The sequence below is a fragment of the Penicillium canescens genome (genome assembly GCF_028828765.1).
Source record: "Penicillium canescens strain IBT 15451 chromosome Unknown utg000005l_segment0_segment0, whole genome shotgun sequence".
Lineage (NCBI taxonomy): Eukaryota > Fungi > Ascomycota > Eurotiomycetes > Eurotiales > Aspergillaceae > Penicillium > Penicillium canescens.
The window spans coordinates 2,905,570-2,920,416 of record NW_026703967.1 but is presented as its reverse complement, the minus strand read 5'-3'; the positions used below and the strand labels follow the sequence as shown (position 1 = coordinate 2,920,416).

General features: G+C 50.0%; 7 protein-coding genes across 7 annotated transcripts; 3 read left to right on the top strand and 4 right to left on the bottom strand.

The window, feature by feature from the left end:
- Positions 1 to 146: 146 nt before the first annotated feature.
- On the bottom strand, positions 147 to 1,142 carry N7446_008704 (sugar phosphate isomerase/epimerase family protein; the record flags this gene model as incomplete). Its single annotated transcript, XM_058517449.1, has 1 exon — positions 147 to 1,142. One exon carries the CDS (start codon positions 1,140 to 1,142, stop codon positions 147 to 149), a length of 996 nt encoding a protein of 331 aa, XP_058371095.1.
- Positions 1,143 to 2,583: 1,441 nt separating this feature from the next.
- N7446_008703 (gamma-glutamylcyclotransferase family protein) lies at positions 2,584 to 3,330 on the top strand (the record flags this gene model as incomplete). The annotated part of the gene is made up of 1 exon (XM_058517448.1): positions 2,584 to 3,330. The coding sequence occupies one exon, from the start codon at positions 2,584 to 2,586 to the stop codon at positions 3,328 to 3,330; it is 747 nt and encodes a 248-aa protein (XP_058371094.1).
- A 294-nt stretch (positions 3,331 to 3,624) lies between these two features.
- On the bottom strand, positions 3,625 to 4,283 carry N7446_008702 (adenine phosphoribosyltransferase APT1; the record flags this gene model as incomplete). The annotated part of the gene is made up of 2 exons (XM_058517447.1): positions 3,625 to 3,770; positions 3,821 to 4,283. 2 exons carry the CDS (start codon positions 4,281 to 4,283, stop codon positions 3,625 to 3,627), a joined length of 609 nt encoding a protein of 202 aa, XP_058371093.1.
- Positions 4,284 to 5,850: 1,567 nt separating this feature from the next.
- Positions 5,851 to 7,597, top strand: N7446_008701 (uncharacterized protein; the record flags this gene model as incomplete). Its single annotated transcript, XM_058517446.1, has 2 exons — positions 5,851 to 6,006; positions 6,197 to 7,597. 2 exons carry the CDS (start codon positions 5,851 to 5,853, stop codon positions 7,595 to 7,597), a joined length of 1,557 nt encoding a protein of 518 aa, XP_058371092.1.
- A 234-nt stretch (positions 7,598 to 7,831) lies between these two features.
- N7446_008700 (uncharacterized protein) lies at positions 7,832 to 8,702 on the top strand. Its single transcript, XM_058517445.1, has 4 exons — positions 7,832 to 7,974; positions 8,080 to 8,093; positions 8,247 to 8,420; positions 8,498 to 8,702. The coding sequence occupies exons 1-4, from the start codon at positions 7,842 to 7,844 to the stop codon at positions 8,642 to 8,644; spliced, it is 468 nt and encodes a 155-aa protein (XP_058371091.1). The 5' UTR covers positions 7,832 to 7,841; the 3' UTR covers positions 8,645 to 8,702.
- A 321-nt stretch (positions 8,703 to 9,023) lies between these two features.
- N7446_008699 (C2 domain protein) lies at positions 9,024 to 13,234 on the bottom strand (the record flags this gene model as incomplete). The annotated part of the gene is made up of 4 exons (XM_058517444.1): positions 9,024 to 10,508; positions 10,560 to 11,028; positions 11,080 to 11,265; positions 11,313 to 13,234. 4 exons carry the CDS (start codon positions 13,232 to 13,234, stop codon positions 9,024 to 9,026), a joined length of 4,062 nt encoding a protein of 1,353 aa, XP_058371090.1.
- Positions 13,235 to 13,541: 307 nt separating this feature from the next.
- On the bottom strand, positions 13,542 to 14,622 carry N7446_008698 (uncharacterized protein). Its single transcript, XM_058517443.1, has 4 exons — positions 14,545 to 14,622; positions 14,348 to 14,470; positions 13,968 to 14,279; positions 13,542 to 13,901 (listed from the first exon to the last, which is right to left on the bottom strand). Exons 2-4 carry the CDS (start codon positions 14,468 to 14,470, stop codon positions 13,872 to 13,874), a joined length of 465 nt encoding a protein of 154 aa, XP_058371089.1. The 5' UTR covers positions 14,545 to 14,622; the 3' UTR covers positions 13,542 to 13,871.
- Between the last annotated feature and the right edge of the window lie 225 nt (positions 14,623 to 14,847).

Below are 14,847 nucleotides of genomic sequence, written 5' to 3'. Positions count from 1 at the left end.
GAATAAAAGATGACACTCGAGTTATTGTGCATTTGCTTGGATGTACGTAGGCTAAAAATCCGATTTAGCCAAGCTCGAACTCAGAAGAATGCATCTACCTCAAAATCAACAAATTAACCACCAACTCTTCCCTTCCACCCAACAGTTCAAAGCCTCGACTTCTCCTCCATCTCAGCCTGAACCTTCCTCCAAGACTCAACCCCCCTCCTCGCAGCAGTTTCAACACTAACACTCCCATCCCTCAACCTCCGATCAAAAACCTCCATAGAAACCCACCCCTTGAACCCCATCTCAACAATCCAAGCCCTCGCAATCTCCCCAATAGGCAAATAACCCCCAAACTCGCTCTCAAACGGAAACGGGCGTGCGTGTCTCGACCAGGTAAACTCCTTCGCCTCACCAGGCACAGCCCACGGATGGGTAACAGAATAAGGCGGATCGAAGCGCTCACCATCAGAGAGCTGAACGTAGAATAGCTTCTCGAGGGGACAGTCCCGAACAAACCGACGCAATGAATCACGCAACCGTTCTTCCGCATACATCTGTTTTCCAGATGGAGAGGAAGGGTCACCCCATATCTTTGTTGCTTCATGGAAGGTATCCATGCACAGGCCGAAATTGGGTCTGTTGACGCTGTTTACTAGATCTAGTGCCGATTCCCAGGTTGAGTGGTTCGTTCCCCAGGAGAGGGCTTCGTAGGCGATTGATACTGTTGGTTTGGTGGCGCTAGCTAGGTCGGCTAGGGCTCGCATTTCTGTGGTTATTACTGCTGCGTCACGGCTGCAGTCGTTTGTGAAGATCGAGGGGACTTGGAGGTACGGTGCTTTGAGGAGCCGGGCGATTTCGAGCCAGTGCTTTGCGAGTTGGAGTCTCGTTTCCAGGGGGGAGTTGGCGCCTTCGAAGTTCTCGAATGGGGCGAGGGAGAGGGCCGTAATGTTGTTTTTGTTGCAGATTTGGTTGATCTTTTGGGCTGCTGTATGGATGGGGATGTTTTGGGATTTGCTGTATGTTTCTAGGTCTGAGTAGACGATCTCAATACCGGAGTAGCCATGTTGGGCTGCGGTGCGGATTTTCTCGTCTAGTAGATGGCCCGCGTAAAGGCTAAGGGAGACGCTGGCAATTGCTAGTTTATTGAGTGCCATTGTAGAGGTTGGAGATATCTTGGTAGGATACAAGTGTTGAGATTGAGTTGATATACTAAAATGAAGCGGAACTCGGTTTCCGAATAGTTCACAGCCCCGCAACTAAGTAGATCTCCAGTCTGTTCATATGCAATCTTCAATTGGCTGTAGGTCTCGGTGATCGATGACCGAATGTGTTCAAGCCTGGTGATCAGTGATCGTCATTGGAGAAGTATGAGTCCGGGGTTTCTTGGCTTCGGTTGTAACTATAGCCCTCTGGTATTCTTTCTTTTCTTCACTCCTTTTTTTAAATGTTCATTGGCAGAAAGTGGCACATTTGTAATTCGTTTCGTAGGACAGTTAGCAAGTATGATACTCTGATATCAATCTTCACAGTTGTTTTACAAGAAATGCCTCAGCAAGTCCCATTAGCAAAACTACTGCTTTTCGTTCTACAAGTTCAATAGCAAAGGGCATCCCATAGCCGATCCGGCCATTCAGCCTCTCCTAGGTCACGAGTAATTGTCACTACGAGTTTATCGGCTATTTTCACACATGTGACGCTGGCATTTGGAGAAGATGGGAGCCCCTGCCATGTTTTCCCAGGCCAGAATGAAAACTTCATCAAAATATTGCTTTTATCCATAGAAGGGGATCAGTGCCTAGGTACTCATCCTCCAGACTGACACTATACTTATTCCGCACGCGGAGGGACGAATTCTCAACAAAGAGTGTATTGACAATATCCAAGTTAGGCTCTTCTCGGGAATCAGGTAGGTACTCTTGAAGACTTGCTTTGTCATAAATTGTCTTAAGTCATCGTAGGGAGATGATCTGAAAGCCATAAAGCCGTATTCGTCTTCGTCCTCGGTGTTTTCGAGGCATTGGAGCTCTTCAATGTATTCTACAACTCATTTCGGTCACGAAAGCTGATACTGAGATGAGGGTCAATGTCGACAAGTCCTGCATATGGCATGCAGACTGTTCCATGTGGCATGCACCAGGGATGTGCGAACCAACTATAAAAGACCTGACGTCTGGTCTTCAGGGATGAGTGCAAATGGTCGTAGAGATCCTTGCAGGTCAGCGCGAGGCATATTTCATCAACTTTACTGGTGGGCTTGGTGATAATGTCCAATAATTCCCATGGGAATTTGGCAGCTGATTTAGATTTCATATAGAGAATAGGGGAAAGCTGAAGTTGGGAAATTGGAAACTTGGTTCTCATCTTTATAGTTGTGGTCACATCCAACGCTTAGTTTCATGATATTACTATGATATGAGTATTATGCATGTATATTTACTCTCAATTTGCTGCACCTCCAAGGAACATCGTGGGCCTTCATATCCCCGCAATTGGAGTCCAAATCACCTCATACTTCACCCACTTTGCCTATTTCTCCCCTCCAACCTTCCGAATGCCACCAAAATAACCAGAACATCATCCCCCAAATCCGAAACAATGCCCTCCAACTCATTCCAAACAAACCCACCCCCAACAGAAGCACACACATCAACAGCCCAAATCCCAACCCCAACCCTCCGCAAACAAATACACCAAAAACCAAAATACCTCTACTTCGCCTACGGCTCAAACCTCTCCCCAACACAGATGAGATCCCGCTGCCAGATAGACCCAGAAACGTCCTCAACCCCGCTAGCAATAGCAACTCTTCCACACTGGCGCTGGCTCATCTGTGAAGCAGGATACGCAAACGTCCTCCCACCACGTGGACTGCGCGTCCCGAGTCAGGATACCGATATCACGCATGGAATCCCTGTTTCGAGCAGTGAGGATTTGGTTTATGGGGTTCTTTACGCTATGGATATCGGGGATGAGGGGATTTTGGATATGTATGAGGGGGTTGATTCCTCTGCTGGGGATTCGGAGGGGGATTGGGTTGGGGTTGATGTGAGGCCGAGGGAGCAGGCAGATGGGTCTTATAATAAGTGGTTTGTTGAGGCGGAGGTTGTTAGGTGGTTAGATGGGGATGGGCATGGGCATGGGCATGGGCGTGGGACGGGAAAGGTGCCCGTTTTGGTATATGTGGATGAGAAGTGTGTTCGGGTTGCTAAGCCTAAGTTTGAATACATTGCTAGGATGAATAGGGCTATTCGGGAGTCGGTGGAGTTGGGAGTTCCACAGCGGTGGGTGGATGAGGTTATGAGGAAGTTCATTCCTAGAAGTGACAGTGGATTGGATATTTAAATATCAAGTGGATAGATGTTACATAGACCAGACATGATGTCTGTACACATATCAAGTTGCATTCATGCTATTCTATATGGTATCCGATATGCGGTGCTCCAACGTCGACCAGCGAAAGGAGGCTCCGAGCATCGCCTGATCTCCAGACTCGAATACCTGTGGTTGGTTGGCCCGTAGCGGGGGACGCGCCGTTCACCGCAAGATCGGGTGCGGTCGGGCTTTTGGAGGGGTCATTATTGTCGGCAATTGCGGTCGTCAAATAAAGATTTTGGAGGGTTGAGGGGGCGTTAAAGATTAAGCCTGGCCAGAGAGGAGAGTGTACACAGGCGCGGGGAGCTTGTCACGGCCGTGGAGGAACTCGAGCTCGAGGAGGAAGATGAAGCCGAGGAGGTCTCCTCCCATCTTCTTGATCAGCTCACCACCGGCGTAGGCGGAACCACCTGTGGATCCATTAGTATGCTGTACAATAGGTATAGCGCGTATCACGTACCGGTAGCGATAATGTCATCAATCACAAGAACCTTCTGGCCGGGCTTGATGGAGTCGGCCTGCATCTGGAAGAAATCCTGACCATACTCCTTCTCGTAGCCCTGGGTCTCGCAAGGACCGGGGAGCTTGCCCTGCTTGCGCACGGGGACGAAGCTGGCACCGAGGCGCAGCGCCAGGCTGGGGCCCATGAGGAAGCCGCGGGCCTCAAGACCGACGATGACATCGGGCTTCTGGTCGTAATTGGCGCGAATGTGAAGTTCCAGGGAGCGGATGAGGGCCTCGTGGAGAGAAGGATCGGCGAAGATAGGCAGGATATCCTCGAACAGAATGCCCGGAGAAGGGAAGTCCGGGAACTGGCGCAGGGCACCGCGCAGTCTTACCTTAAGACTGGCGAGTTCGGCGGCGCTGGAGGCATCGGAGGCGGGGAGTCCGACTTGGGAGGCATTAGGGAGAGTAGAGGACATGATGAAAGGAAGAGAAGAAGGGGGGAAGACGTGATTGGGGGGTAGAGGTAAAAAAGGGAAAAAAAAAATGGAGGGGAAAAATAGAATGGCAAAATGGGCAATTTGATAAGCAGATGCCCCTCTGATCTTCGGTCTAGACTACCTTAACTCTTGTGTTACTCTTTCTCTTTCTCTTTCTACTGTTAGCTGTCTATTTTATATTTATACTTTATCCTTGTATTCATATCCTCTCTTACCCCCTTTTACTCTCACTATATCCAGTTATACTGTTACTGTACGCCTTATCAACTCCCCGCTGCGGGCCTTGATCTGCGATGGCTCTCATGCACGCCTCGGCACTAGTGCTCAGTCCTCTCGAATCGTCAGGGCCAAACGAATCAGGGTGTGTTGTAACCTGATAATCCTTTCCTCCTCAGTGTTCCAGGTCTAGACATCTGGCTTCTTTGTGGCACCCAGGCATGCGTAAAATGACTCACAACCCCCAGTCAAGTGGCTTGTCTAGATCAGACGAATCTTCGCACATGTTGGATCAGACCATCTTGACCGTTTTGGATGTGCTGCAGCCTTCGCCAATATAGTTCAAGCCAATCGCATGGCCCGTGCTACTACGTGATCTGAAACTCGTCACAGTGGCTTTTACTAGAAAGAGGTGTGCGTACATGCATACCCGGATATCTGTTGTGCAGCAAATATCCGACGTAGCCACCCGACAGGGTCAGCTAAATAGAAGTGTTCTGTACCGTGGGTTCACATACAAATCGAAAAGTCAAATCCCTCGACCCTCCAAAATAAATTCGATGGGTACCAAAAAAAAATAAAAATAAAAAGAAACGCTCACTCGTGGACGGTGTTTAGGAATAGCCGAACGCGGGGGTCGAACCCGCAGCCTTAAGATTAAGAGTCTTACGCTCTACCGATTGAGCTAGCCCGGCCGGGCTGTTGATGGGGTCTTCAATTATGACTACATAAGCCAGCAATATCTTAACTTGCTTTTAGTCCTGGTCCCATGTCGAAGTCTACTCACCTTGTAACTTCCCTATCCTCCACTCTCCCTATTTCTACATGGTGGGTATAATACAACTGTGTCTGGGTATTTGATGTTTTCTTCATTTGGTTGGTTATATTTTCCGGCTCATTGATTTCTTTCTTTGCTGAAAAAGGTTGCAGTGCGTAAATCATACAAAGATATATATATCCTCGAGGTTAATGAGATTTGCAAACATTTGACACACGCACTCGCTTATACCTATGCTTGCACCTTCACCATATTGTAATGGATGTCTCAATATTGTTACTGTCTTCATAGATAATTAGATGTAGATCCTATGTAACTTACCATGGGCATGTACATGTACAGTATCTCACCCGTAGTACCGTTCCCAGAACAGGCTAGCCCCTCACATGACCCAAACGCACAGGCCATCTCGCTTCACGTTTTTCCGGAGTCAGCCCATCCGCTATAAAGCTGCTTCTTTTCCTTTTTCCATCTCTCATGCTTTTGAAGTCGGCGCTGCATCTAGCAAGCCACTTCCTCAGATGAATTTCTTCTGATTGTAATATCTTCAGCATGTCACCTGCTGCACTTGCCGAGATGCAGCCGGATCTGCAATATGATCAGCTCCAGGCCGTTGGCAAGGCCTTCGATGCCCTACTGCTAACTGTTTTTCGACTTACCCACAGACAAAATGAACTGTTCCAGCACATGGACAATGTCTTCAAGGAGGTAAATACACGCTTTTCCCCTCTTATTCTCCCTGCGTTTGCTTTGTCTCAAGTGATGAGAAATTTTGATTAGCTCTAGATCAGTAGTCACAATATTGTGGCGGTGACGGATTAACATGTATTATCTGATGAGACTTTTATTGCTTTGCTTGTTTTCATGTGGTTCGAGACCATCGCTAACTCGCAAATAGTACTCCGATGTGATAGAAACACTGCCGCCTCAAGATAGACCTCGTGCACTGGACGTTCATACCAAACTGCTCGCGCAGCAAGAAGAATACCGTCAGGGCCTCGTACACAGCAAGCTTCAGGTGGAGGAACAGCCGTTGAATTTCAAGGATGTAATCAAGACCCTCGTTGCACACCAAAATGTAGACGAAAATACCACTGCGGCCATCAAGGACGGGGTCAAAGGCTGCAAGTCTCTGCTCCGTTCTCAGGATGGCGTCTCCCAAATATCCAATTCCTGCATCCTCGCGCGAGTTCCCTCCCCACCACCCGCGCTGGAGAAGGACTTCACCACCAATGGTACCCAGGGGGATCTGCATTGCCCATTCTCAAAACCGACTAAGATGCAGAATGGAAGTGAAGTCCCTAGCGGGAGAAACTCTGCACCAAAGATCCAGATCGACTCCACCTGCGGGCATGAGCATCTCGATCCTATCAAAGCCGAGCTGGAGGAACGACGCTCCAGTCATACTCCATCCGCTCCATCATCAAAAGGAGCATGCCCTGTCTCTCGATGCCCGATCCGATTCCTAGACCAACACTCACCAGAAGAAATCGCTGAATATGTTGAACGACACAAACATGAAATTCCTCGGAGTCATGCAATCTGCGTCAACCGATACCAACGCAATCCACAGGACATGCGACACCTGGACGCTAAATACGGTGGGCTCACCAGCATGATCGCTGGCCTGGGAGTCAAACACCAGGCCTTCTTACCGGAACGCCAGGACGGCGAGGGCAAGTCCGCAACCTCGGCGTCGACCCAGCGTGTCGAGAAATGGGCCGAGAACGTGGACCCAGAGGCGCCTGGAGCTCCAAACAACGAGGATGATAATCGCCAGAGTCACTTTGACCGTCCACTCCGCGAAGTCCGCGTGGGGGAATCCCCGAGCAGGCCTTGGGGTATCTCAGTGCCCGTCACACATCTCCCTCCAGCCTCAGTGCCGACCTCCGTTCCGCCGCCTGTCCCCACCCCAGCCGACCGATCCAATATTTCATCCGAGAAGCCTGCGGACGACGCTGATGCCGGCGTTGATGCCCCTGCCGAACCTGCCGGCCGTTGTCCTTTCGGCCATGGCGCCCCGAAGCCAGCCGCTGAAGTCCCCAAGCCTGAGACCGAAGAACCCTGGAAAGCCCGGGCAAAGGAATGGCCAAAGGATAAGAAAGGCCTGGCTACAGAAGAGATACCTGCGCCTCCTATTCCTGCTGCTGCGAGTGAAGACTCGACTACCCAACCCGGTATTCCTTCAACCACCTCCAATCCCTCCCACATCACCTTCAATGGCCCCGTTTTCTTCGGGTACTCCGCCGAGCAGACAGCCAGCCTAATGCAGCAGCTTGGCAGCCTGGCAAAACCATGACCCGAAGAATTGTACAGTATGTTCCTAGAAGGCGCAGGGCAAGTAATGCGAACACGACGATACGACTTAATATTCTAGCATTGTATTAGCCGAATTGATTGTTATCCTAGTAATTATCCAATCCAAATATATCTATGGTATAGGTAAAGAGATAATAAGCAAGATGACTTCATCGGGGAGCTTCGATGCTCTCCGAGGGAAACTCTCAGAGCGGGGCACTTACCATCTTCCCTACTTCTTCCTCATGCTGCGCCCAACTTCTCGTCTCTTGTCTCTTTCTCAAACTATCACTCCTCGACCTTCTATCCTTTCCAGACCTCAATTCCTCCCTCGCACCATGTCTATGTCTACCATCTCCGCTAAGGACGCCTGCCCTCGTAAGTCCCACCTTCATCTATCTTCGGAGCGGATAGAACACTCAATTCCAGCCCCCCTGGAATACAATCACCTTGAATCAACTCACTAACATATACATTCAACAGCTGCTGGCCCCTACGTACGTTTTCCCTCATCCCAGGTGTTCACCTATCTACCTTGCGAGCTACCCCTCTATAACTTACCCGAAATCAAACAATCGAACCCAACCACTCGAAAACAACAACATCTATACATACCCCCAAGCACATAGATCCTAACACACCTTTTACAGTCCCAGGCCATCCGTGCCAACGGCCAGATCTTTGTCTCCGGCCAGATCCCCGCCGACGCCTCCGCCAACCTGGTCGAGGGTAACATCGGCCAGAAGACCCAGGTCTGCTGCGACAACATCAAGGCTATCCTGACCGCTGCCGGCTCCGACGTCTCCAAGATCGTTAAGGTTAACGTGGGTTTTCCCCTACTCCCGCGGAGACACCTCGGTTTATTTTCCAAAGAACCTTGCTAATCGAAATGAATATATAGGTCTTCTTGACTGATATGGCCAACTTCGCCGAAATGAACGCCACCTACGAGAAATTCTTCGTTCACAAGCCTGCCCGTAGCTGTGTTGCTGTTCACCAGCTGCCGAAGGGTGTCCCCGTTGAGATTGAGTGCATTGCTCTGGAGTAAATTTGAGGGTTTGTTCTTTGGAATGAATACTTTTCACCAGATACAATGGAAACTTCAGATCAAAATGAATTCATTGTAGATGTAAATATAGATATAAACGTGGAATAAAAGGGTGAATCCAATTGAATTACGTTTACCTGTGGAATTGCCTCGACCTGGTATCTGGTATCTGGTACTGGTCCATCGTGATTATTTCCATTTCCATTCCATCTGAAGTAATATGAGCGGGCACAAGTAGACGCCAATGGGAATCATAAGGTCAAGGGTTCATGCGTAATGAGACAGAATGCAGAAAACACGAAGAGGCAGAAAATGGGAAGCATTGCTGGCTGATGCATAAAGCAATAACGAACATACAAGACAGGAGCCAATTCCATGTTCACCTTGCCCGGGGCATTATGCCACTCATGCGACTCCCAGCACCAGCCATTAGACTCTGCTTCACGATGGCATCGGCAGCTGCAGCTGCAGCTAGTCTTTCCTTCTGACGGCTACGGTCACGCAGGTAGCCTGCGGCTTCAGGGCGCATACGGAGAATACGCAGGATCATGTCGTCGTTTGGATCGGCCTGCGCTTCTTTGCGCTTCTCTTCTTTGGCTTTCTTCATGGTTCCTAGGTTGCGGGAGAGCATGATACTCTTCGCACGACGAGCAGCGGGAAGTCCTAAGCCGCCATGGCCAGCGCCTGTGGCGCCGAGGTGTGCAGGTGCGGAGGTTCGGTTGCGGTTCGCTTGTTGGCGGTTGACTGTTGCCGAGGCCATGCGCTCAGAGGTGCGGATGAGGTTCTCTGTTGGTTCGAAGTAAAAGAAGTTCAGACTTTGGATTTCGTGATACTTGGGCGATTTCAAGATGTCGATTGGAACACCGCCTGCCTCGCCTGTTTCTTCGTCGATGGCATGGAAGAAGTTCAACAGCAGCACGAGCCAGCGTGATACGATGTCGACCTCTTGGATGGTTAGGGGTTTCTGGTGGGATGGCTTGTCGGATAGAGGTGGCACTAGCAGACTCTCGATGGTTGCCAGCACTTCCTTCCACAAGCGGGCCATCACCATCTTCATGGCTTCGGGTGTGAGTGTCTTGTTCATGATGGCGAAGTTGTCATTGAAGTAGTTGAAAAGAGGAGTCAAGGCGTTCTCGACGTCGGCTGGCGTTGGGCCGGAAGCAGCTGGTTGTGCTCGGTTGCGGTTCAGGAAGCTCGACACACTGGAGATGCTAATACCACGAGAGAGCAGAGATTTCAAAGTCCGACGGGAGAGACAGTGGCTGATATATGCAGAAAGCTTCTCTGTGATCTTCCGAGTCATGTCCCTTTCGGTACGTTTTAGTGTACGGAAAGCCTTGCCAAAGTAGAACTGGATATCGTCGCGCTCGCCTTCCATACTGACTCGGAGCAAAAGCCGACCCTGAGTATCAAGATCGAGCCAATACTCTCTTGGCAAGAAGTCACTGAAGTGCACTGGATCCAGCTTGATTGACGTGCGGCCGACATAGTCGTGGTCGCCCACTGCATCCCAGTCCCAGATAGTAGCAATCATGTTAAGAGGACCTTGAGTTGTCAGATCAACAGTGTCCTCCCAGCGGGGATTAAGATTATTGTAAATGGTGCGGGTCTTTGCAATCCGTTTCTGATATTCGTCCGTCAAGACGACATAGGGGTCACTGCCACCACCGATATCGCACGCCTTCAGATCTTCTGCTTCCACAACCTTGATTGTGAAGACATAAGTGGTAGATTTGCGGACCTTTTTGAGCTGCGGAGGGGTGTTTCTCGCGATGACCTCGGCGCACCCATCGACATTGATGTCGTTCTCGAGCTTGTCAAGTTGGGCGAGTGCATACTCGATGTTGTTCAGTTTCACCAGGGACTATAGAAAAGGTTAGGCGCCATATTCACGAAGCTGAAAGTGCACACGTACTTCCGAGTAAAATTGGAATGGTTCGATCTTATCCTTGTTTGTCCATGTGTCCTTGGCAAATTGCATCAGCTTCTCCTGTGTGGTTTGGTTCAATGCGGCCTCTTGTTCAGGCGTGAGACGATCCAACTCCCGCGCAAACATCTTCTCCAAGGAGTCACAATATGTCGCCACACCCTTGCCAATTGAGTTGGAAAGATGCGTCATGAATTTCGCATATTGAAGGTCGTCATCCCATTCCAGCTGCACAAGGTTCTCAACCACTTGGTTGAAAGAGCGAAAGATATCAATCACTGACACACTGTGTCGATCATCTTCAGGTGCGAGATCGGTCACTCCTTCGGCACGAACAGTGAATGCGTCTTGTCTCGTAGCTTGACTGACCCAATCCATGATCTTTTGGTCTGTGAGACGAAGCCATCTCCAGACAAATTCCTGAAGAAGGGTCTCCACATGGAATGGGAAAGTTGCGCTGAATTGGGTCAGCTACAAATACTCGTAAAGTAGAAAAGGCCGGTCTTACTCGGGATGGGTTTGTGTGAACAAGTGTCTGACAGCAGCAAGTCCCTTGTATAAGTCGAAACCATCTTCGATGGCGATCTCCTCGCCCCTATCTTTGGCTTGTTCGAGAATCCTGATGACCATTTCATGAGCATCCTCGGCAAACATTGGTAATACATTGAAGCATAGAGTGGTATAAGGATTAACCCTGTTGTTGGTTAGCGATGGGTCAATTAGACAAGATGTGAGACGTACCCCATAATCTCTGGATTATTGCGGTAGCGTTTCTGGATTTTGGTTGCAAGCTTTGTGATTGCATCTCCAAGTTCGATGACATGCTGGGGGTCCCAAGCCTCTTGCTCCACTGGAATGAGTTGGCTAAGGAGGCTCTGGTATTTCGCTGTGGCCTTCTGGGCCAGCCCATCTTGCACATACGAACAGAATCGATCGATGTCCTCCGGGTCCTCGATGTAATTTGGATCCGTTTGGATGTGTGTTTCGAGAAGGTACATCACTGGACCGATTGGGCGTGGCTTTGCCTCAAAACAGTTCATCATGACCTCGTAAAGCTCTCTCAACAAGGCCTCATGGAGCTTGGACAGAAGTACTTGCATCATATGAAGGTCGTGAACAGTCCATCGTCGCCGGTCGAAGATCGCGGAAGCCACAAAACTACTGCGTTTGCGGTTCTCTCCTGCAGGCATTTCCTTCACAAACGTAAATGCCGAGTCAAGAGTATCGAGATCGATTTCATTATCGACAAATTTAGCCTGAGCCACATCAAGGAATAACACGACCCGGGAGAAGTTGGGAATCCGCCAGCGGAGACATAATTCATTAAGCATCTCCGTAGACTGCTTTGAAAACAATTTCATTGAAGGCACATCAGATGTGGCTTGGGAAGCTTCGAGTTCCCGGTCTCGTAGATCGTGACTCAAAGTCTGGGCTAAAATGTATCTGTACACAGCCCTAGGGTCGGATGGGATGAATACGTAAGTATCAGATTCATCTGTGTCGTCCAAAGATAGTCCACTGAGATCAAGGGGTTGATCGATGACATAGGATGTCCTGTCAGTCCGGCCAGAGGACGTTCTGGACAAATCAGGATGTTCGCTGGAATTAGGGTTGAATTGAGGAAGAGATCCAGGAGTGCTTTTGGCCAACTCTGGGTTGGATTGCACAATTGCAAGCATCATCTGTGAGAGATCAGGGCCTTCACTTTTCTTCCAATTTTCGTAACCCTCGTCTGTCTCAAAATCATCTCTTGATAGTGTTTTGTGGGTTTGAAGATTCAGGTGTGCCTGATAGGTCTTAAGGTCCTGTAGAGCGGCCTTTTCAGTCCAAATGGACTTGTGTTTATCGATCTCAGACTGCGCTTGGGCTGTTGTCATCCCAAAGATCTTGGTAACATGCTGCACCAGGGGCATGTCTTTCACATTATAACTTAATGAACCAGGGGCTTCTGTCGCTGACGCAGGCCCATTTCCATCCATGAGATCCTGATCTTGCAAAAGAAGCTTGTTCTCGAGTACCGATAAGCGATTTGCCAGCTCTGGACGGTCCTTGGACCAGTCGTGATCTTTCAATATGAGCCCGAAGAGCCGGACGAAAAGAGCAACGTGCCGATCCACCATCAGTTTCCAGCTGTCATCGTCGTGATCCTTGCCCTTGCCCAACTCCTTGATCGCATTGGAGTAGAAGATAAGGACCAGATCTTCAGCTCGCCGGTCCTTCTCCATGCGCTTTCGGAACGAGTCTTCTTTCAAGGTGTTGAGAAAAGCGGCGAAAGTGCGTACGACCAGGTGATCTTGGTATTCCTTCCGTTTCTCCTTTCCCATCAACACGCCCGTTAAGCGCTTCTCCAGCTCGGACACGAACCCATGGGGAATCCTTGTGCTCTTGGAGTCCCTGACCAGCGAGAAGTCACTCATCAAATCATGAATTGAGGTCGACGATCGCTTTGGCCGCGCCGGCGCGGCTGGGGCATTTTGGATGCGACGGGAGCGAGGGTGGAGGAGGTAGGCAAGATAGGCGACTCGAACGGCATGGCTGTATGCCACGTTGGCATTCAAAGGGCGTCGCCGCGACAAAGAGGAGTTGCGCGAATGGCGACCCTCATTTTGGAGGCTGTTAATCCGTCGGTTGACTCCTCGGGATTGGCTAGATGCTGTCGACATGGGGTGGTGCTCAACTAAATTCGTGCAACGTTGCAAGGTAAAAGACACTGGAATGCGGGACCATGGAGTGGAAGACCACACCGGGAGATAGAGGCTTTTCAGGACACTTTTCTCAAAGAACCCGAGGTGAAAAGCTGTCGCAAAACCAGAGGGGATAATTGTTTGAAGGGGAGAGAGGGGCGGAGGTGAAACAAAAAGCTCCCGAACCAACTGACGTAGGCGCCCAAAACAATACTATCTACCTGATAACTGTTGGTGTTTACTTCCCCTATAGTTCAAAGGGGATGTCCTTGTTCTCCTTCGACTACACAGGGATCGTCAATTTAAAGCAAGGGTGTAAGGTTATTCGACATATACCATTACCATCCCCAGTATGCCATGCCGTTGCGCAAAGGAGTGATACTGCGACAGGTGTGCCTCTTTGTCTCTTTGACCCTCTACAGACACCAGTCTCTCCAGATGCGTGCCTACAAAGATCAAAGTAGTTTTATCCAAATTCATTCCGAACATGCAATCGGGCTTTTCGGGGTTTGAAACATGGGACTGTCGGCCAACCGACCATCAGTCCCTCAAGTGACGCCGAATATAAAAAATCGTACTGGTATTTACACAAAAATAAAAAGAGACCAGATGCCAATCACCACTTGTCTTCACCGGACTTGCGAGCCTAGATAGAAGTATTAGCTCGTCTGCTCAAAAGGGTTCCACAGAGGGGATATGTATGGTCACGTACAGGCAGAGCCTTGGGCCCTCCCAGCTCCTTCTCCAGACCATCGGCATAGGTCTTGGGGGCACTGGGCTTGTCGGGGTAATACATGCTGACAACACCGCACACGCTAAGGAACGCGACAACGAAGCATCCGAGGTGGAAGAAGCCCTTGCCGGCGGAGACGTGGGTGTATTGCTCGGGACTGAACACACCGAGGATTTCGTTGTCCTCATGCACAGGTTCACCGAAGTTGCGCTTCTCCTGGGCGTCCCACCAGCCACCGTAGGGATCTCTGAAGGCCCGCTTCACACGGGGAGGGTTAGGGTAGTTGTTGTTCTGTCTCGGTGTTAGATGCCGTCGCTACCAGGCGGGGAAGACCGTATAGGCCCATATAAGGTATATACCTGGAAAGGGTCCTCGACTTCAGCAGCACGGAGGGCTGGGACCTGGGAGAAGGCTGCGCGGGGAGCAATGGCGCGGGCGGCAACCTGGGGGAGGCGCCGGGCTAGGATCCGTTGAGACAGCATCTGAGAGGAATTGAACGTCAGAGAAGGTACGGGGAAGGATAAAAGACGGCGTATGAGCTAGACAAAGAACTCACTGCTATGCTGAAAGACCGGAAGCAAATGAGTGTCAGAGGGAGGCAAGAGAGCCAATTGAGTAGAGGGGGTTGAATATCGATGATGAACGGATGGAGGTTTGCGGAATGTGGCCTGAGGCCACCAGTCACAGGACTCAGGCCGACAGGCAGCCACGCGCGGCGCGACCAGGTAATCGCTCCAACGAAAAAACCACTCTCCACGTATTCCCATTCATCTTCCATCCTTTTCCGTCCCCATCAATGCTACGGTGCCGATAAGCATGCCAAACTTCGTGTGGCATATATACTCGATCATACCTACTC

Excerpts from the sequence above, each read along its gene's own strand:
- N7446_008698 (XM_058517443.1), bottom strand. The coding sequence starts at position 14,470 with ATGCTGTCTCAACGGATCCTAGCCCGGCGCCTCCCCCAGGTTGCCGCC. Across the intron at positions 14,280-14,347 it reads AAGTCGAGGACCCTTTCCAG|AACAACAACTACCCTAACCC; the intron begins GTATATACCTTA and ends ACACCGAGACAG. Across the intron at positions 13,902-13,967 it reads GAGGGCCCAAGGCTCTGCCT|GCTCGCAAGTCCGGTGAAGA; the intron begins GTACGTGACCAT and ends ACTTCTATCTAG.
- N7446_008700 (XM_058517445.1), top strand. The coding sequence starts at position 7,842 with ATGCTGCGCCCAACTTCTCGTCTCTTGTCTCTTTCTCAAACTATCACT. Across the intron at positions 8,421-8,497 it reads CCAAGATCGTTAAGGTTAAC|GTCTTCTTGACTGATATGGC; the intron begins GTGGGTTTTCCC and ends ATGAATATATAG.